The sequence below is a fragment of the Phallusia mammillata genome, chromosome 1 (assembly GCF_965637545.1).
Source record: "Phallusia mammillata chromosome 1, kaPhaMamm4.hap1.1, whole genome shotgun sequence".
NCBI lineage: Eukaryota > Metazoa > Chordata > Ascidiacea > Phlebobranchia > Ascidiidae > Phallusia > Phallusia mammillata.
In genome coordinates this window covers 12211027-12232863 of record NC_137252.1, presented here as the reverse complement: position 1 = coordinate 12232863, position 21837 = coordinate 12211027, and the positions used below count along the sequence as shown (strand labels likewise).

At 36.6% G+C, this 21837-nt stretch overlaps 5 protein-coding genes and 1 long non-coding RNA gene across 9 annotated transcripts in view; 1 reads left to right on the top strand and 5 right to left on the bottom strand.

The window, feature by feature from the left end:
- The first annotated feature begins 645 nt into the window (after positions 1 to 645).
- LOC145237578 (uncharacterized) lies at positions 646 to 4352 on the top strand. The gene is made up of 2 exons (XR_013862008.1): positions 646 to 763; positions 1266 to 4352. It is a non-coding gene; the product is annotated as an uncharacterized LOC145237578 (long non-coding RNA).
- Positions 4353 to 4594: 242 nt separating this feature from the next.
- Positions 4595 to 5037, bottom strand: LOC145231574 (uncharacterized; the record flags this gene model as incomplete). Its single annotated transcript, XM_080096351.1, has 2 exons — positions 4595 to 4790; positions 4916 to 5037. Coding segments are annotated over 2 exons (318 nt in total), but the record flags the coding sequence as incomplete, so codon positions are not given.
- Positions 5038 to 6493: 1456 nt separating this feature from the next.
- Positions 6494 to 8570, bottom strand: LOC145237571 (uncharacterized). Its single transcript, XM_080100496.1, has 7 exons — positions 8180 to 8570; positions 8008 to 8101; positions 7511 to 7541; positions 7299 to 7367; positions 7135 to 7242; positions 6919 to 7058; positions 6494 to 6861 (listed from the first exon to the last, which is right to left on the bottom strand). The coding sequence occupies exons 1-7, from the start codon at positions 8311 to 8313 to the stop codon at positions 6598 to 6600; spliced, it is 840 nt and encodes a 279-aa protein (XP_079956622.1). The 5' UTR covers positions 8314 to 8570; the 3' UTR covers positions 6494 to 6597.
- Positions 8571 to 9319: 749 nt separating this feature from the next.
- LOC145219027 (uncharacterized) lies at positions 9320 to 11906 on the bottom strand. Its single transcript, XM_080086439.1, has 7 exons — positions 11531 to 11906; positions 11360 to 11453; positions 11070 to 11100; positions 10923 to 10991; positions 10764 to 10871; positions 10474 to 10613; positions 9320 to 10234 (listed from the first exon to the last, which is right to left on the bottom strand). The coding sequence occupies exons 1-7, from the start codon at positions 11665 to 11667 to the stop codon at positions 9971 to 9973; spliced, it is 843 nt and encodes a 280-aa protein (XP_079942565.1). The 5' UTR covers positions 11668 to 11906; the 3' UTR covers positions 9320 to 9970.
- A 71-nt stretch (positions 11907 to 11977) lies between these two features.
- LOC145219018 (uncharacterized) lies at positions 11978 to 15467 on the bottom strand. Its single transcript, XM_080086434.1, has 7 exons — positions 14526 to 15467; positions 14360 to 14453; positions 14200 to 14230; positions 13866 to 13934; positions 13700 to 13807; positions 13006 to 13145; positions 11978 to 12943 (listed from the first exon to the last, which is right to left on the bottom strand). Exons 1-7 carry the CDS (start codon positions 14663 to 14665, stop codon positions 12680 to 12682), a joined length of 846 nt encoding a protein of 281 aa, XP_079942560.1. The 5' UTR covers positions 14666 to 15467; the 3' UTR covers positions 11978 to 12679.
- Positions 15468 to 17199: 1732 nt separating this feature from the next.
- LOC145218990 (uncharacterized) overlaps positions 17200 to 21837 on the bottom strand; it is a 34040-nt gene continuing 29402 nt past the window's right edge. For 3 of the 4 annotated variants that reach the window (XM_080086410.1, XM_080086422.1, XM_080086427.1), the window contains 6 exons: positions 19830 to 21062; positions 19405 to 19699; positions 18681 to 18810; positions 18054 to 18173; positions 17860 to 17915; positions 17200 to 17392 (listed from right to left, as the gene is read on the bottom strand). In XM_080086410.1, the coding sequence (XP_079942536.1) occupies positions 17317 to 17392; positions 17860 to 17915; positions 18054 to 18173; positions 18681 to 18810; positions 19405 to 19699; positions 19830 to 21062 (1910 nt within the window). In that variant the 3' untranslated portion in view covers positions 17200 to 17316. The remainder of the gene's footprint in view (positions 17393 to 17859; positions 17916 to 18053; positions 18174 to 18680; positions 18811 to 19404; positions 19700 to 19829; positions 21063 to 21837) is intronic. The other variant, XM_080086417.1, reaches the window with a different exon arrangement.

Here is a 21837-nt window from a genome sequence, read left to right as displayed (position 1 = left end):
TGGTACTTCATTAGTTTAATACATAAAACATGAAGTAAATCAAAAACTAAACCATGTGATCATTCTAAAGAGTGTTGTAGGCACAGATCAGGGGTGCACAACTAAATGGTGGGAGTTTTTTAAGTTGTTTGCCACCAATGTCACTACAGTCACTTTATGTGGGAGCAATTGCCCATAAGCGTTTACTTATTTTTACATATCAACTGAACAACTTAATTTGTTTTAGATAAAAATGTGGAATTATCTTAGCGGAACAAAATCATTAGTAACTGCACACAGCAATATACTACTACCCATTTTTACTAAATTGATGTTGTAATTAGGCCAACCTGCTCTGTGTGTGGCATCTGAGATATAGACCAACAGATAGTAAAAAAACATACTATTTAACTGGCACACTGCGCAGATATAGGTTCTCAGATGTGAATATTACCCAATACAGTGGTTTGTATTACCTATTAATCAAGAAACCTGTTTGGTTAAGCTTATGTTTTTCTATTTCACAACCTGATAAAAGTAGAGCTTGTGAGCTTGTTTTTTATTTGTCAGACCTTCTCTTGTGACATATTATAGTTTCAATACTGGTACATTTGTATTGTTACCAACAACTCAACAGATCATTTTTGTGCTTTATGATTTAGGTATCTAAGTTTAACTCTTAAAGAATTTGTTTGCAACTTTATGATGGTCAAAATTCAGAAGTTTCTCACAAATGAAGAGTTCTTTGTTGTGCTGAAACATGCTCCTTCTGTTCACTTTTAGGGTAAGGTGGAAAACCTTTTTATTATTACTTGAAAAGTTACTTGATTCTTGTAACTCATTGAGTTTGTGCTAATTGGAAAAATAGTTAGTACTTACTAATCCAAACTTCTTGATTCCACATTACTTTCTGTGCTTATGTGACTTACTAGATAAGCACTTTCAGGATACATGCTGTATATATTTTTGAACATTGGTGTGTTAATCAGTGGTTCTCAAACGGTGGTCACTTGGCTCACTTCTAAAGTTTGTTTCCTTTATTCTATTACCAGTAATAAAAAAATCTATCCCAATGTTTTTTGTGCAAAATTTTTACAAAACAAGCTTCTATTCACCATTTAAGGAAAATACGCAATTGTGTGTCAACTTTTTAATTTTTGTTTTCTAAAATATACATTCAGCTTTAAAAATCATAAGTCCTAAATTAATGGCAACCGCATCTTTGTGGAAATATAATCTAAAAGTTTGAGAACCACTGATTTATGACATACAAACTGTACCACTAGGAACGTCTATAGTACAAGGAAATGCTGATGCAACTGCAGTCACTATTTTGCCTTTCAAGTGTTTTTGGATGGGAAGGACTTGACGATATTTTGGTTTGCAAGGGAGGTATAGGAAAAAAACTTTGAGAACCACTGGTCTAATTAGTTATCCAGGTGTGTATCATTCAATTATGTTTAATGTTAATTTAGTCAAGACAGTGTTAGTCACTTCACTGCACATAAGAAAATTAGATATACATTTCCAAAGACCCGTATTTACAAGTTGTTTGTTGTCACCCATTTGTCAGGGGCTGCAGTCACATCAACAATAATCTACATACAATTTATTCAGTTTATATCATTGCAGTATTCCCAGCTTCTTAACTTTCTCTGCAGTGGCGGCTCGTGCCTAAAATTTGTGGGGGTGCTGCCCCCAGAAATTTTAGCCTTTACTGAACATATATAAGTTTGCAATATATTGAAATGCTACATTTCTAGTTTTCTAGCCATCGTTTTGTGCAGAAAAACGAGTAATACAAATCTCAATTAGCTACTCCATTGTGACGTAATTTTTTTTACGCAATAATGTACACGAGTGTAAACAGCAGACGGCATCATTTGTGTATTTTGTTGACTTGCACAGAGACGGGCCAAACACAATAACATGCAGTAATAATGTGAAAAAACAAAAACACACATGGCACAGCTTCGAAACGAAGCGGTTGTAAATACGGTAAAACACAACAGGAATATAGAAAAAAAGTAATAGAAAAAATATATATAACTGAGTCGAAAAAGTATTTCAGTTAGAAAACAAAAATTGTCATGTTTCATTTAAGCAAATTTAGTCACAATCAGCGTTTCAACATATTCTACAACACTTTACAGATTATTGTCACACATAAAAACTAGACATACAGCTTTTTATTGGTATCATAACTAACAAATTTAACAACCACATTACATTGGTTTCAGAACTTGGTCATTTAATTTTTTTTCTTAAAGAACTTGTTCATTTAAACATCTTTCTTGAATTTTTGTGTACAGACTATTAATTGTATTTTAGTTTCTTAACTGCTATAATTGCTGCTTGCTGGCAAATAGCTTATAATTCCTTTTTTAAGTGCAAAACGCCTTCAAGCTTCAAAATTTACAACACTCTTACTTAAATTTAAACCATATTACTAAATCTTGTGCTTCCTTTTTACAACCAAAATGGATTATGAAGTTATAGTTTGGGCATGATAATTGATAGCTTCTTCCTTAATCCTAAATGATAATCAAGAAACTGTTTTTCTATTTAGTACTAGCACTGCAAGTGCAAGTCTTTTGGAAATATTGGTGTTCCTCAGAAAAATTGGCATCTTTTTCAGTGTTAAAAAGAACTGTTTTGCCTTTGAAGGAATCATGGAAACAGCAAAAAGGATTTTTCATCCTAGTAATTTAACTTGTCAAAACATCATCTCTAGATTAATAATTTTCAAAGTAATTATGAACATCAGATTTTTCATTTGAGTAACCAGCTTTTCTTTGTCAACAATAGGATGTGCTTGGTGTCACTACTATCTTGTCTGTAAAATGTTCATTTTTAAGAAACACTTCCTGTGAAGCAATTTAGCAGCTACTGTTTAGAAAAACAGTACATGTCCATTATACCAATACACATGATTGCACTTGGTTGCAAATACTGTCCACATGGTGTGTTAAGAAATCCACAGTTTAAACTGTCTTCACTCAGGTATTTCAAAATTCCTGTTGCTTCTGTAGTTGTTTGTTCTGCATTTGATATTGCCTGAATTTTAGTGAGGCATTTAACTTCACAGACACAAATTTAATTTTTCTTTTGTAGCATTAAGAACTAAAACTGAGTATTTTTTATTGTTGCTTATTCCTGCATGACATTGGAGTAGCAGATGTTTTGTCCCATACTTTCATAAAACTTTTTAATTCAGTTATTTATTATAAAGGTTCATTGTGACTTTTCAAGGTGTTAGATGACCTCTTTTCTTTTTCAAGGTGTTAGATACACTTATTTAATTCAATGATAACTGTAAAAAATGAAACCCACTTACAGTCATCTTAAAAAGTCACGACTAACAGTCAAACAATAAATTTAATGATAGCAAAATAATTATTTAACTGTACTCACTGTCGAACTTAAAAATACAGTACACGGGTTTGGCTTTGGAGCTCACTGACGCGAAGCAGACAACACAACTAGCGCTACGTCACGGGAGGGGCTGCGCGTGCCACAGCCCCCTCTCGCCTATTTCGCCCGGCATGTAGCTTTTCCAAGTGCGCATGCGCACAACTGAAAACGTCACGAAACTGGAGCTGCAGCTCCGCCATAGATAACATATTATTATTTTTGTTTTTTTTAAATAATACAAATTTTTATTATTTTTATTTTAATAAAATGCCGATTAATGCCATAAAAATTATTCTTAGTATACACTGATCAAACATAAAAACTATATGTAAAGATTGTTTTGTATAACAACTTGGAATAGGAATGTCAAGTAAAAATACTGGGGGTGCTGCAGCTCCGCAGCCCCCTCGCACGAGCCGCCCTTGTTTCTCTGTGTGTTACCAATGTGTGTGACTGTATGGTACCCAAAAAAGTTTGAATTTTTATTACAGATACTAGTGATTTAGTTTTTGTGAATCATGGATCACAATGAAGCAAAACCCTTTTTTCTTTTGTGGCTCATTACAACTTATATGATTGACAGTTCTTATAACACAATAGGCCCACCAGAAGACATAAATTTGGGAATGGCTTTCCTAGTTTTCTCATCTATTGCTTCCAACATCTACATCTTTCCTGTCATAGCAGTTTTGCCATTCGAAAAGTAGTCTCTATATCTTCGGTTAAGACCAAACACGATGTTAGGCGTCAATGCGTTTCACAATTTTAATCATTTTTTCTATCCCCTGATTGACATGACAAATCAGCGATTTGAAGTTAGATGGTCATGGATTAGACCGTTATAACCTTGGAACAGCAACAATCAACGTAAAGCAGGCGAATTACGAAAATGCAATACATATCAATGTAAAGCCAGAATATAAAACGTTAATAAATGTACGCAACGGGTTGCGAAACACCTTCTATGCATCAGCTTGTGTGATATTAAGTCGTCTTACTAACGAAGTATCTCTGAAGTAAAAAAACATGTTAAATTGTGAAGCTACTGGCATTTAGAAATACGAGCATACGACACACGTTATTTCCCTTCCATTAACATATGGCTCACAGGGTGTGCTATGGTCGCAACTTATTTCGGCCACATGAAGAAAAGCCCCATTTTGGTTACCCTGTGTACCAAGTATAGCCTGTTTTGGCTTCCTTATGTTGCAGGAATAGCCTGTAGTGTATCATCAACACAAATATGACCTGATGAATGCTTAGTGTCTGTGTGACCTCCAGTTATTATGTAACCTGTGTATTCGATTGTCCAACCATCAGGACAAGTCTCACGACTCGGTATAATCAATTGGAAACGTAACATTTTTATTTGGATTTGAAAAAATGAAACATTTTGGCTGCGCTTACTTTAGTTGGCCTGCTGACAAAGCATACTGTACATGGGACTCTTTTATACTCTTTTATATTGCAGCACCGACATGAGCATAATAAGCTCCAGCAGCGTAACCTCGAATAGATTAGCTAATAACTATTATTGCTCTGCAGCAGTTCAAAGTTGAAACATTTACCTTCATAAACAAGTTGTGTTCCATCTTTGCTGGGACAGTCTCTTCTACCCCATCTGACGTACGTTGTCCCTAAAAATTAACTTCATCAAAACCAAGCCTAAAATATATGGCGATTCTCCAACATTTTAAAACTTCAAGTGATTAAAAGTTTGAATTAAAACACCCCCTTCCGAAGCATTAAGTCTAATGTTTATTTGTCACTTATCATAGAATTTTAAAATACCATCAGTTACCCCCCTCATTGGTTACCGCAATTAAAAAAAATATATGTTTACAACAAACATTATCTTGTTTGCTTACCCCTTGACGAGCCGACGTCGCGAACACTTTCCTAAATATTATAACGTGGTGCACTAGTTGCAAATCATTATATTCTTGGTTGGAAATCGCATAAACATATCTTGAAAGTACTCGATTTTAAAACAGTAGTAGAGTTTTGCTCTTACTGATGGCGTTCTTTTCTTGATGACGTGTTTGCGTTCATTCAGGCTTATTTTAACTGTTTTCTGCTGCTTCAATGGACGAAGCTCTTCTTACATACTGACAATAACAATTTATAAAAAACTTTTCACAGATGTGTCTTGTTTATTTTATGTTAACCTCTACTTAAATTCACCTTCTGAAATTTTTGAATACTTGTGGTGTAAAAGTTGCCACCGCAATTAATGCACTCACAAGAAGACATGTTCCAAGTAGATACGGTCTGTAAGAATGTTTTGTGACTGGTCTGGTGTACCGTTGGAACTTAATCTTGCCTAGTCAGAATCTGAACTACGAATACTGAAACTGTAAGAAATTACTGTTTAAAACATCCAGACGATGAATTATTTTGCTTGTACCTTACACACGTTTGCGTCCCAATTACTCTATCATCGGATTTTAGACGTAACATATTGGTAAAATCTTAATAAATATTGTCCTCTGCTCAACTAGGTTCTAAAGATCGCAGACGATTATATCTACTACACAATTCCAAAAACAATTACGTAAAACAGGCGCCGGACATGCAACATGCCTATTATTAGTTTCTTAACTTTTTAAATTTTTCGCCTTACTTGTTGAATCAGTTGTCACTATAGTTATTTAGGTTTTACGCATCATACTATTTTTTTGTCTTTGTTGATCATTGCAATTTATATTATTGACGGTTTTTAAACATGATTGGTCTACAAGAAATTCACATCTTAGGGAATTTGCTTTTCAGTTTCAGTTTTCTCATTTGTTGTTTCATACATCTCAATCTTTCAGGTGATAGCAGTTTTGTTATTGGAAAAATGATCTTCGGTTAAGACCAAGCACACATCTTCGGTTAAGACCAAGCACAATATTAAGTTGTTCTTGCTTTTTACAAGTTTAATCATTTTTCTATTTCCTGATTTAGATTGACAATTTACCGAACAAATTTTGAAGTTAGATGGTCATGGGTTAGAACGTTTGAACAGCACCGATCAACGTAAAGCAGGGGAATAACTAATATGCAATACAGCCGTGTGAAACCAAAATATAAAACATTAACAAATGTATACACCGGGTTGCCAAATACCTTATGCATTAGCTTATGCGACATAAAGTAGTCTCACTAACAAAGTATCTTAAAAAAAGGACAGTCACACATTAAAATCGAAGCTTCTGGCTTTTACAAAAATGAGCACACGACACACGTTATTTCCCTTCCATCAACATAAGGCTCGCAGGGTGTGCCATGACCGCAACCTATTTCGGCCACATAAAGATAAGCTCCATGCTGGTTTCCCTGTGTTGCCGGAATAGCCTGTGGTGTATCATCGACACAAATGTGACTGGATGAATGCTTTGTGTCTGCGTAACCTCCAGTCATTATGTAACCTGTGTATTCGATCGTCCAACCATCAGGACAAGTCTCACGACTTGGTATCATCAACTGGAAAAAAGTTACATTTTTATATGGAACTTCAAAAAACAATTTTGCTGCGCTCACTTTAGTTGGGCTGCTAACAAGGCAAACTGCACATGGAATTGCTTGATACTGCAGAACTCTTTGTTCAATTAATGAAAGATCAAAAAGTCCGTACGAAGCAGATGAATCACGATATTCCACACCATATACGAATGCGCTGCCTGCGTTGGTTAGAAAATGAGCTGTTGTTAAAAGCTAATTATTACTGAAGCATTTTTAATCAAATTGAGAAATGACCTTGTCGTCCATCGACATAACGTCCAGTTGTGTAGGTCGGATCACTGTGTAGACATAGAAAGTCCGAACCCGCACCGACATGACTATAATAAGATCCACCAGCGTAACCTTAAACATATAATAGGTTTTTTATTGCTCCGCAGCAGTCAAAGCGTAAAAAATACCTTCGTAAACAAGTTGCGTTCCGTCTTTGCTCGGGCAGTCCCTTCTGCCCCACCTAATGTACGTTGTTCCTAAATATTAACTATGTGTAGACGTTTATACAGTAGGTAATTTAGTAAAAGAAAAAAAATACCAAATTTATTTCTGGGGTAGGCTAATAAAAAGTTAAAGAAACATTTTTTTAAAATTGTTTGAGAACAACTTTTTTGCTCGCCTTTGGTGGTCAAACCGTCGCTAACATTTTTCTGAAAAAAAGCGTTGATAATAGCATTTAAATGAAACTGTTTTTAACCGTAATCAAATAAATTTGAACCCCCAGTTTGTTGCAACTGAACGATTTTACATCATTTATTGCAGGGGTTCCCAACCTTTTTTGTTACGTTCCTCCCTTTGGCCATTTTCGAACTATTCACTCCCCACAAGACGAAAAACAAATATAACATAAAAACTATAGCAATTTGAAAAAGACCTTATAATTAGGGATGGTTATTTTAGAATCTTTTGCAACTGATTCTAAATATGAACCGGATCCAAATTATAACGGACATCCCTAGTATACACAAAAATATTCTGTAACATTTCCAATATGATTTTTTTTCAGTTTTTTTGAAATTCCTCTCCAGGGAGGAATTCCTCCCCTGTTGGGAACCACTGGTTTATTGGGTTTCTCGATTTACAATAATATTTTTAAATAACGCGTCTTATACTTACTGATGGTGTTCTTTTTTTAATGACATGTTTTCGTCCGTAAAGTTTATTATTTGCCGTTTGTTGTTGCTTCAAACTACGAATCTCTTCTTTCATACTAACATAAAAATGTTGGATTTCGTGTTCAACCAGGTTGTTGTTGTAAATATGACTTAATGTTTACATTTAAACTTACCTGCTGAAATTTCTAAATACTTGCTGTGTCAAAGTTAAAGCGGCAATAAAGACACACACAAGAAGACAAGCTCCAAGTAGATGTGGTTTGTAAGAAAATTTTCGAACTGATTTAGTATACCGTTGCAGTTTCATGTTTTTTGACAAAATCTGAATCACGAATACTGTCAAAAAAAGAGTAAGCGAGTTAAAAGCGAAGAATGATTTATTCTATACCATCTTCTCGAATCCTTCAGCTACTTTTAATCCCATCTCTACATTTTGCTCAATTAACCAAATATCACGATAAAACGGAAAATAAGTACCAACGGATGTAATATTCTTTTGTACTAAACTAATAGGCTACTTAAAAAAACGCATGTCATAAAGATACCATCCGCATCAAGTTACGTGTTCAACTATACGTGTGTTGTGAAATCGCGTTTATACGCCAAAGAAAAACACATGTCAATCTCTTACAATTAACGTCAAAAAAATCCTACATGGTCTTAATTATGGTGTCACGCAATCAAAAGTGTAGAGCATCGTCTTTAAACTGTCACACAACGCCCTTTTTGGCCTTGTAAAGAAATAGCCACTCCAAGTTAATCCTGGATTTTACAGCAGATTGCAGAATGACAAACACTAATTAGGCTATTGCCTGCGGGTACTATTATTTCATGAAGCACCAAGTAAAGTGCATTTAGTCAACCTCGAATATTTCAAGTCTCTGTTCGTAATCATGTTAAAAAACGTGATGCCGCGGATTATGCTTGTGTGATTTATATGTTAATCGAATAGGGCTATAGATCTTAAATAAATGGGTTTATTGTAGCCTATAGGCAACAAGCTAATGTTGCACTAAGTGGAAAACACCACGCTACCCACTGGAAAATACAAGTCACATCGACAAATAACTAATTAATTTTTATTATTATTAACCTCAAAGTCTTTTTACCAAGCATAGGTAATTTCCCAATCTTAGGCCTTCTTATTGGTGTACGCAAAAAACTGGTGTAAAAGCGAGAAGCCAAACGTGTTATATCTTAATTGCTGTGTTGTATATGTTACAAAACTGAGTGTGACATTCAAACAGGTGGCCTTCAACTTTTCTCGATGACACTTCTCATAAAAAATGGAAAGAAACAAGTATAACTTTTTCAGTAGGCTTTCCTTAACTTGTAAAAAGCACATAAAAACGAAATGTTGCTTAGTTAACTGCAGTTTGCAACCACGCAGCACTTGTATTTGTAGTCTCAAAAATAATTTCTTTATGAAACATTCAGACCAGTAAATACAACTGAAATGTCGTAGGCCTGCTTAGTGTGACTAGGCACAGATACCCACATTTTAAAAATGCCTTTTATATAAAACAAATTTGATCATGAGAAGTCATTTGTTTTGAATTGTTAGGTTCAGTGTGCTAATGTAAGCCATTGGACAGAAAATGAGATAGTGATTTTGGATCAACGTTTCTCTTCGTCCAGGTAAAAAAGTTATTGTTGAAGCGACATCGGAAAATTTTAAAACCTCCGCATAACCCTATTTTGCAATTTAAACGACTGTGGTAAACATTATTTTGAATTTATTTTCGTCCTTGCAAGAAATTAACTGATTTTTATTAAAATACAATTTTAACAAAAACGAAACAAATCTTTTGTGATAGGAGCAAAAGACGATAGTTACATGATATTTAAAATGTTTTACACGTGATTGGAGAGGTGATCGCATGGCATACATTTCCTGAACGTTTGGCGTTCAGGCTTTACACAACACTCTTGGCAACAACAATTCAAAGTCAAACTTAAACCGCTCACAAATACGAACAGACAACACAAGTTATTTCTCTTCCGTGAACGTATGGCTCGCACGGAATGTTATTACCACAATTTGCTTCAGCCACATATAAATGAGCTCCATTCTGGTTACCCTGTGTTGCTGGAATAGCCTGTGGTGTATCATCGACACAAATGTGACTGGATGAATGCTTTGTGCCTGAGTGAGCTCCAGTCATTATGTAACCTGTATATTCGGTCGTCCAACCATCAGGACAAGTCTCACGGCTGGGTATCATCAACTGGAATAGTGTGTTAGCGTTATAAGTGGTCGGCGAACTATGGGCGGCGGCCCGATTGTGGTCCCCGGCGTAACTTTTGTGATGTAACACACAACGCGCTTTCAAATTTGTAAGCAGGTGAAGTATCTTTATTGCCTCATTGTATTTCAAGCAAGTCAGCTTTGGCGTGGTAATCAGTTTAATACGTGAAGAAAAAGGTGCTCATTGAATTGAAAAGTAACAATTTTACTTGGGCTTACATTTGTTGGGCTGCTCACAAAGCAAACTGCACATGGAACTCCTTGATATTGCAGAACTGCTTCTTCAAGTAATGAAAGATCGAAAAGTCCGTACGAGACAGATGAATCGCGATATTCAACACCATACACATATGCGTTGCCTGCATGGTTAATACAACGATAGTTACGACTTACTGATTCAGTGTTTCTGTTTCTTTTTTGTTCATTAAAAAAAAAAAACAACTAAGCTTTTGTTATGCGAAAAATATTGAAAGAAATCGGATTCGAATCGGATTAAACTAAGAAATGACCTTGATTTCCTTCGACAAATCGTCCAGGTGTGTAAGTGGGATCACTGTGCAGGCATAAAAAGTCTGAACCAGCACCGACATGGGAATAATAAGATCCACCAGCGTAACCTTCAAAAATATTGTCATTGACCTACAGCAAATGAAGTGTGCAAGACTTACCTTCATAAACAAATTGTGTTCCATCTTTACTGGGACAATCTCTTCTCCCCCACCTGATGTACGTTGTCCCTAAATATTAACGCTTATCAACTAAAGTCAGAACTAACTTTGAAAATGTGCAAGTTGATTACTATTATTTCCACTTACCTTTGTTTACCTCTACGCCGGTGACATTTTCCTGAAAAACATCACACTAGTTCAATTGTTTACAAAATTCTGCAACGTTAATGTACATTCGGCTTGCTCGTGGCAAAAATAAAAGAAAAAAATCAGTTTATCTTGCGCTTTGAAGAAACTTGTTTATGATTATTTAAATTTCGCGTACAATGTTGCAAAAAAGCCATGGGTGGAAAAAAGTCAATCCAACGTGCTTAAACAACCAAAATTCGTACTATACTATCAAACTTGATTTTTTACTTTATTAAAAAAAAACTTACTGATGGTGCTCGTTTCTTTATGACATGCTTTCGTCTATTTAGATTGCCATTGGTCGTTTGCTGTTGCTTCAAGCTGCGAAGCTCTTCTTTTATACTGTCATCAAAAATTTTATGTTCAGATGTTGCCTGATTTGGTTTTGCATCGTACGTTATGCATCTACTTGAACTTACCTTTTAAAATTCCTAAATACTTGTTGTGTCAAAGTTCCAACCGCAATTAACGTGCACACAAAAAGACAAGTTCCAAGTAGAAACGATTTGTACGACATTTTTCGAACTGATGGTCTTGTATACCGTTGAAATTTCATTATGCTTACATAAAGTTTCCACTACGAATACTGAAAACGTGTATCACACGTTAGTTAGTGAATTTTACAAATTCTAACTTAAAATATTATTTCTGTGCATTGTGCAAGAATTGACGTGGGTGTTGGATAATATAAACTTGGTCGTAGTAATACCATGAAAAAATGGAACGAATTCCGATAAGATCGTGTGGTTTCAAACTAACCAACCTTGTCAGTTGGACTGAACCACGATACCTTTTATGGCATTGCAATTCAAATTGTTGCTGCAAGCAATTTCTTGACATTCTTAACAGCTTTCGTGCACACGTCCTTGACCTTTCAGCAAATCTATTTATTTAGAAATGTAAGCAAGTTCTTTGGTTTTGCAGCAATTTTTTTGCAAACATGTATAACATTGCAGCAGCAATTTTGCAAATAAATCCTTGGCCCACGGCAAATATATTAACTTACAACATAATTTTTGTTTCTTGTTCTTTGTTACATTTTTCCAAACAACCTCGCAAAATTTCTACGTAACTTAAACTGAAAATGTTACACTATCGAAAAGTGAAAGGTAGAGTCTTTTCAAACTATAGCAGAACGCCCTTTATGGGTAAATTTTTATAAACCTTGGTCTTTATTAAGCACTTAAATCAACTGTTTTGTGTTTTTTTACGACAAATGATTTTTTGTCATAAAATAATACAGTCAACCTTGGATAATCCGGACACGTTTGGACCTTAAGTTTGTCCGGATTAGACAAAGAACTGGATTGACCAAATCCGTTTTAACCGAGTTTAACTGTAATTGGGCTTACAGGATAGCCAAAAAAGGACAACTGTTTGATACGCTTCGTGATAGTCATAAGTGTTTTTGACGTAATCACCAGGTAGCAAAGCTGCTTATGGTGTTTTCCCTTTACGAAAAAAAGTCTATTTGCTCGGGATGACAAAGCTGCTCCCGCACAATTATGTTTTTGAACTTTTGGTGTTGCAACTTTGCAAAAAAAGACTATTGTCAACAAGACAAAGTCTTACAAATACGAACATACAACACAAGTTATTTCTCTTCCACTAACATAAGGCTCGCACGGGATGTTATGAGCGCAACCTATTTCGGCCACATAAAGATAAGCTCCATTCTGGTTTCCCTGTGTCGCAGGAATAGCCTGTGGTGTATCGTCAACACAAATATGACTGGATGAATGCTTCGTGTCTGAGTGACCTCCAGTCATTATGTAACCTGTGTATTCGATCGTCCAACCATCAGGACAAGTCTCACGACTTGGTATCATCAACTGAAAATGTACATTTGTGTTATATTGTTGAATTAAAACGGAAAAGTTTTGCTTGCACTTACTTTAGTTGGGCTGCTGACAAAGCAAACTGCACATGGGACTCCTTGATATTGCAGAACTTCCTCTTCAATTAATGAAAGATCGAAAAAAACGTTCCTGGCAGATGAATCGCGATATTCAACACCATGTACATGTGCAGTGCCTACATAGCCACAAGAACGGTCAGCAAAAATGCCTGATCGGCCATTAATCTTTAAAAACATATGCAGCAAAACTGTTGTTACGAGATACATATTAGAATACACCTAGTTTAGGTTTGCTGAAACATCGATCAACTTGTTTTACGTCCGTTTATTGCGAGACACTGAATAGAATGAAGCGTGCACACAATTCAACATCGCAAGTACTGTCGCGAGTCGCGTGTCGCGTGTAATTTAAAGATACGCTACAATGTCTCAAACCTTCATCTAATTACAGCCAAATCGGACTTTATTTTTTAAGGTTAATAGCCGAATAGATAAGACGTAAGAAATTATTACCAAAAGCCTGTTCCTAATATTTTAATTTGTGAAGTCTGTATATCATAAAGGGCATTGTAGAGTGTTGTAAACGAATCTGCTTGCATTTCTGGTTCGCCCATAGTCGAAATTGTTGCGCCATGTGAGAGAATAATCGTTTGTAGCCCGACCTTCGGTACAACCCGTATACTAATGTATAAATTACAAAAAAGCTAATTGCAATAAAGTAATAAATTACCTTGCCATCCATCGATATAACGTCCAGGTGTATAGGTCGGATCACTGTGTAGACATAGAAAGTCCGAACCAGCACCGACATGAGAATAATGAGCCCCAGCAGCATAACCTTTAATACATCATCCCATACTTATTGCTTTGCAGCAGTTGAAAATTTTAAGACTTACCTTCATAAACAAGTTGTGTTCCATCTTTGCTTGGGCAGTCTCTTCTACCCCATCTGATGTACGTTGTCCCTATATATTAACTTTATTAAAACTAAGCCCAAAATCTAGGGCGTTTCCCAAACATTTTACGCTTTAAGGGACTTTTTTCGATTTGAAATATCACCTTCCGAAGCAATAAGACCATATGTTTGTTTATTTGTCGATTGTTTATTATTTTAAACAACTTCGGCTAAACACCGCACGGAACAAAAAAATTTAAAATACAACACCGACAAGATATTGTCTCCTTAAAAATAAATAAACATTTAAAATCAACATTCACTTTTTTGCCTACCTCTTGTTAAGCCAAAGTCGCCAACATTTTCCTAAACAAAGTAATGTTGTTCATAGAAATTATATTCCGAGTTATAAATCGTGAAAACATACCGTTAAAGCACTAGAAAAACTAGATTTCAAAAGAATAGTATTGTAGGAATTTCTAAAGTAGCACTTACTGATGGCGTTCGTTTGTTGATGACGTGTTTGCGTTCATTAATGCTGCTTTTGACTGTTTGGTGCTGCTTCAAGTGGCGAAGTTCTTCTTCCATACTGACAGAAAAAATATAAAATATTTTTTGCAGATACGGCCGTTTTTTTTAATATTAACCTACTTAAACTCACCTTTTCAAATTTCCATATACTTGTTGTGTAAATGTGGCAACTGCAATCAATGCACATGCACATACAAGAAAGCAAACTCCAATTAGATATGGTTTGTAAGAATTCTTTCTCATTTGTCTGGTATATCGTTGGAACTTCATCTTGCTTAGGTAGAATCTAAACTATTACTATTGCAAACGATAAGAAATTGGTGTGTTCCCCCATTTACAACATCATAGACTTAAGACGTAACATATTGGTAAAAACGATTCTATCTAACACACAATACCAAACAACAGTCAAGGTAAAACAGGCGGCGAGCATGCAAAAAGTCTAATATTATTTTCCTTGGCGTCACATAGAATGCTAATTCATCTGCCAATTACTAGCTGCATTACATAGCTGCGATATTACGCTGTGTGTGTCAGACAGCCCAAATGTAGAGCTTCATCGAAACAACAAAACAAACTTCCATAGGATCGGGCCGTGCCCCACAAACCATATTTGAATTCCAACGCTTTTTTTGGTAACCTTTCGGCCAAAGCTGCTTCAATGCTGCTTTTGGTCAACAATTTCCTGTCATTATCGTGTTTGCCAAAAAATTCTGTTAATGCAGCAGATGTAATGCCAAACGAACAGGCATTGCAGCAGCTTTGGTGCAAAAACAGTCTTTAGCTTTCAGCAGATTGTTTTGCCCGAATGGTTTATAATCACTGCGTCAGCTGAGTGGGTCGTGCAACTTCGTGCTGGGAAAAATTGTAGCACGGTACGTCTAGAATGATCTTTGGGGAACGACTGTAGCACATTTATTTCTGTTCTTCAAGACGACGCTTTGATTGCTGAACGGAATAACCTGTAAACATGCCGCGTGCAACCCGTTCTCTCAGGACAAAAACAAAGACTTTTCTTCAACAAAGGTTATGTGAAATATATGTCACAAAACCTCACATAAGCTGCATCACCAAACCTATGTGATTGAATAAAGCAATGTTATGAATGAAGCAAAAATCTAAACTATCAAACGAAAATCAAAACAAATAGCAATAACAAGTCTATAGAGCTCTTCTGACAAATGTATTTTTATTCCGACGTTTCGACGTCCTATACAGGTCGTCTTCATCAGGGTAAATAACACTGAATGCGACTAGAACAGTGCACGATAAACAAAGGAAAAAGAATAAAACGCAAGCACGTCACAACGCAACGAAAACACCGCGCGATAACGAATGATTGGGCCTCTAATCTTTGAGCAGGTGCCTGTAGCACGCTGAAAGCATCACGTCTGTTTTGATGTTCATTGTGTTGCCCCGTTGGTGAATATTCCATGGCTCAAGAAATAGTCTTTTCCTGTAGTCAGGCTCCCGGGCCACAACAGACGCCGCATTGAAATCAATACGGTGGCCTTGTGATACTGCGTGATTGGAAAGGGCCGACGGATGCATCCTAGATAATTGTGAACTCAAACTTGAATGTACATTTGTTGACTATTAAAATGTATTTTTAGTTGTGTTAAATTTTATTTAAGATGTTAGAATCTTGATGATAATGAAGTGATAAGGTTACTTACGTTGAAACCGAATTCTAGACTTTTTACACTTTTCCAGAGTGATGTTTCCGAACCATTAATTTCGAAAAGGCGTCGCCAGTTTCCCTTGTTTGGCTTGACTTTAAATGCTGATCAGCGATTTCGTTATTTCTTCTAAACACAAACTTGCTCTTACCAACTCAAACAATAACCGGATTTTGTCAAAAAAATGATAACCCTTCGTCACAAACCTCAAAATCCAAATCATAGCAAGCATCAAGAAACAACGAACGATTGTCGATTTCCAACAAACTTCCAACTATTTTACCACGAAGGTAAGTGTCAAATCTAATATCTGTAATAGTAGCATTTTTACCTCTGTGAAAATCACCAAAAATGTGGCAAATCACAGCAGAAAATAAATCAATTGGGCACTTCCTCAAACAAAACGTTTACCAGTTTTAATTGTTTTTAAAAAAATGACCTCTTCCTAATCTAGATTGTAAATGTTTAAAGTATCTCTTGTTTTCAATGTCCGTTTGTGCTGCAGCGCTCGAAGCTGATAAAATAAACGGCAACTTGTACTTATAGAAACGTAACACATTATAGAATAAACGAATCCATTATAAATCTTGTATTGAAATATCCGCAACCGACGAAAATCAGAAATTTTGACCCGATTTTCGAAAAAAACCTTAGGCTAGAGTCTTTAACTTTTTAGATTTTAGGGGGTAGAAAAATCCGGTTTTCGCTGAAATATTCCAGTTTCAAACTGGTTTTGGCCGGTTTCCGCCTCCTGACGAACTTCAAAATTGCTTCAAAATCTCTGATACGTGGTATTTAGCGTTATTCAAAGCCTAAACATGCATTGGGTAAACAGGGTCAACTCTTTTTATTTCTTTATTTGCTCATTCGAATAAAACATTTCTATTTTGCATCCTTTCAAACTCGTGATTTGCAATTGACAGTTTATAATCCATGAAAAACTTCAATAATTACGTTTTTCTCGGTTCGTTAAAGCTGTTTTAAATCTGTGTTTTATTTCGTTGGCAGACTTTCTGTTTGACTCTTCAAAAACAATTTGAGTGAAAGATTGATTGTTTATAAGTTGGTCCAGTGTCATCAAATATAACTGCACCTGTTTTGTTTATAAGATATATCTACAAAAAAAACGGTTGTTGTTGTTTTTATTAAAAAATAACTGTAGCAACGCATTGCATATCACACAGGCGGACAGTAAGAAACTTGTTTGAAGAAAAACACGACAATGGGAACGTCGCATAGACATCATAAATTCTCAGTATCGCTTGTGACGTTTCGCCGCCGTTGATACTCCATGTATTCTTCCTTCAGAGCGGCGCATCTAACAAGCAGACAATGATAAGTAACAAAAGTCTATGCTATGCTCACTTACAAATGCGAAAAACAAAACGTTTGCTATTGTGCAAATAGAGAATCTTATGAAGTTACAACATTATAAATTGGCGGATAATATCAATTTATTTGACGAGTATCAACATTGGTCACATAACTGGGTTAACCTATTTTGTCACATAATTGGGTTAACTTATTTCAATAACAAACCCTGGATCCATATAAGTTATATACATACTACATCAACTTTTTGGATTGATATAAATTTATTTTTACTTTTTTGGATTGGGTGACATTTTATGTTTCCACGTTAATATGTTTTTGTTACAGGTTAGAAGTAAATATAAACACAAGATTGGGGCGGTTTATTACAAACCATATTGCAAGTACAGAAATGTTTTTAATACAGGGTCAACATAACTCAAACAGCGAAACACAAACAGAATATGAACTTACCTCTTTTCAATGCTTTGTTTGCTTATGGAGGTCGGAACTTGGAGCAAATTTGAGTCCTGTTCAAAAATATTCAAGGGTCAAAAGACTATATTTTAAGCTTATTTAATTTTACCAATTTACTCTCATGCAAATTTGCTTACCAATGTTACTTTTGCGACAATAAACGTGAACATTATACGCTTAATGTATTATACCTGCAGCAAACTCGAACTTGTAGAGTCGTCTTTGGCAAGCCTTAGGAGTTCTATATCGGCATTCGTTAGACTAAGCGTCTCTGGATTCACTCCAAGCTTTAGTAATTCTTTTAACAGATCCTGAAACAAGTTTAACCAATACTGATTTAAGCAAAACACTAACCCTTAACTATTCATTTAGGTTTATGTAGCAGCTAAAGGACTTTCTGGGACTTTCCAAGGTTAAACGAAAGCAACGTGCATACTTGTTGCTGATAGTGGTCACTGAAAAGTATTTGTAGTTTTTGTCGTTTTACATTTAAGTTTCATAGTACAAAGCAATAACAAAATAAATGCGCAGGCTGTATTTCTAATCTCAAGAATGTGATTCATCTTGGCATGTTCGCTGCACGAAATTCATAAGTTGAACTAAATTTATCAAACGAAGCAAATTCATTAAAAAGTGGCTTTAGTATCTTTTTCATAGTTGATAGTTGAGAGCATACACAAAAGCTTCTTGATTACACCGAGCACAATCAGATGTATTATGCGCAACAAAGACTGTTTTGTGCGCTAAATGCGTTAACACGCATGATGCCGAAGGGTTAGTGTTGTTAACTTTTCATTACAGAAAGATTCAATTCAAACCTGAGAAACTGGTCCAGATCTTTTGTGGTTGCCGAAATGTTTTAACGCTTCTAAGATTTCGGATTCCATTGCTGATTCTGAATCCCATTCGTACTTCTCGTCCACTGAGGAATTGTCTCGACGAGATCTGCTGAATAAATATGTAAAAATAAGTCCATCGGTTCTATCCATGATCGTCTTATAACCAACTTCATTTTTTTAAACTCAACCCAAAACCGTAAATAGAAAAAAATCTTGTCAAACCAGTCACGCTTTAAGTTGGTAAATTTATAACTAGCAGTAAGAAGCGTTCAGTTTACGATTGTATGATTGACATGGTTAGAAAAACAGTTAAAATGCGTGAATTAGCGCGAATGACAGTTGCGCATTTAATGCATTAATCAGCTCGCAATCGTTTTTTTACTTATAAAACTTGTGATAATATTGTATGTAAATAAGAAGAAAGGTGAAATCAGCATGCAAAACGTTTTTTTTAATGTCCCAAATATTAAAACATAAAAGTAAACCAACGTATGCATGCTTCATAAAATTTCTTCGTTTATCGGCCGCTTGGCTGCAACCCAATGACATATTGCATAATTGGATTGCTCCTTTACTGATCTACCGACACAGAAAGCCGAAGCATAGCTAAAGCATGGTGCTGTGAAAAGGAATAAGCAAAGAGCGATACAGAAGCCATGAAAGCCATTCGCAGGAAACACAAAAACATGATCACACATCGAACCTAGATTCAGTTGATGAAGCGTTGCTGGCCCTCAGACCGCTCACGTGATCACAAGGGTTATTCACATGATGAAAGAATGAGGTATCGTGATAGCGCGCATCATGCCCGTGATCGGTGACCAGCGCATGATGTGCAAATGGTGAAATGTCCGACGACGTGTTTTGGCTTTCGTACCCGCTCGAAGTTTCCGCGAGCGCCTCCAGTGGCCGGGGAGTTTGGTTCTCGGTCGAGGCGCTGACGTCAGAGGAAGTAGACTCGATGCAGTCCCGAGCCGGCGGAGTCTTATCTAGGGACACTGGAAAGAATATTAGATGTTTACCGGTGTTTCTATTAACCCTTAAAGATTCTTACTACTATGGGCAAGTTCCATGAAAGATTAAAATGCGGTAAAGTGCAGTACCTTGTTGTATATAAAAGAAACAAACCTGTACTTTCAACTGCAGAGCATAAGTTGCTATCCCTTGATGGAAGTCTTCTAACTGTACTTGCACTTCCGGATGTGAAACTGCATCTTCGTTCGCGATCTAAATCTTCTTCACAAGGTGTCAAAAGATCTTCGGAGGCGCTTCTCTTCTCCTTGAGGTCTTCCGACATCCGCTTCGGAGACAAGGAGGGCATTGAGCAAGAGTGCGAGTTAAAATCGGGTAGCGAGTGAAATCGAGTAACTCGTTTTTGCGCGGTATTGGTCTGCAAATTTGAGGGACGTTTTTTGTTGGAATTCGTATTTTTAGAAGATGAAGAAGATGTTGGCGATAGAAGTTTGTTTTTCTGCTCCGGAGTTTGATTGTCATTTTTGGCAGGGGACGAGGTTGGTGATGGGGACGTGGGAAAGGGTTCCTCCCGCCAACGCGACTTAGGATGACTGTCAGGGTGCTCGGCTACACTCTCGCGTGGAGAAAGGTGATAATGTCCACCAGGAAGAGTCGAGTGCTGATGATATTTATCTTTAGGAGGAGCAGCGGGAGTGGGATTATGGGAAGACATCATCGGATCAAGAGGAAAAGCTGGACTGAAGCATCTTGATCCAGGACCTTCGCTCGGAGTTTCAGGACACGGGAGTCCAAGATCTTTCAAATAAACATACTCGGCTGGAGGATACACTGATTGAGGAGGAGTGTTGGTGAAAGATGCGGATGCAGGTCTGAATGAGGGATCATAAATAGATGTGGGATACGCGTTTTTTACTCTCTGTCTTGGAGGAGTCTCGCAAAATGATGTCGCGCGCATGTTCCTGTAGGGAAGTGTGTTGGCCGACATGGGTCTGTATATCTGTGAGGACGTGGATCCGATGTCGCTTCTTCTGGGAGAAAGAGTCCGGTTGCTGGATGTTGTTAAATCCGACTGATTGGGAAGGTAGCGGACCTCGATATCGCTTCTGCTACAGTCGATTTCCAAAGCTGGGCCATCGCTTTCATCTTCTTCTGGTATTTCTTGAATTCTCGGCCTTGTGAATCGGTTCATCTCCCGCGGGATAAACGAGTCGCTAACCGGGCGAAGTTTTCGAGGCGCCATCGAGCTGGAGGAGTTAGTCGGAGGATTTGAGCGCATGGTGTCGCTGCGGCGCGCATTGCCGGATGTCATGGCGTAGGATTCTTCAATGCGAAATTTTCCGTCGGCTGAACGCCGTATTGGGGTAACAGGTTTTGACTCATGACTTCCTATACATGAAATAAAACATTTTATTGAAAGCTGGATTTTATGAAGTACATTGTTGTAAACACGTTTTATGGATAAGCAGCAACGTGGGAGCTGCAACAAACTTATCATGTTTAAGTGACACGGCATAAGCTTATGTAGAATATAGACGAACGACGTTTGGACTATAAGGCGGTTCGCCATCAACTAGTGTTTCATGTCGACACCGGCCCAAAATCACTGGTCTAACTCGATGGACGAAAATGGCTTTCCATTTACAAAAGTATTTCCGCCAGCGAAAGTATTTCCGTCACGACTTTGTTCTATAGTGATTGGCTCCATTTATTGTTGTTTAATAATAAGACTCGTTGTCTAATAATAAAATAGCTGAATCGCGGTTAAATTGCTGACGGATAGTGCAATTTAACTTCGGGTGAGCTTTAAGAAATATGTAACATTCGTATACCCTGTCTGAGCCGAAACGAGATTGAACAAGTTTTCTGACGTTTAGCAAAATTGTTTGCGCGGAAAATGCTGAATCACGGAACAGCCAGTATTAGGCGAATATTGTATTGAGGTACAATACTAGTTTTAACGTTACGTTTTCACAAAACCTCCCCCTAACTTTAATAGCGCTATATGTAAGCGTTTTATCAGTTTCAGTGATTACTGATAACTTGATGTGTGATTTAGCGTTTTCAGCGATTTAGCGCTTTAATGTCAGAGCCTAGTTGTTTCAATACATCAAAATTAGTTTGGTGTTCCGCAAAATTATTTTAATGCGTACAGTGTTCCGTG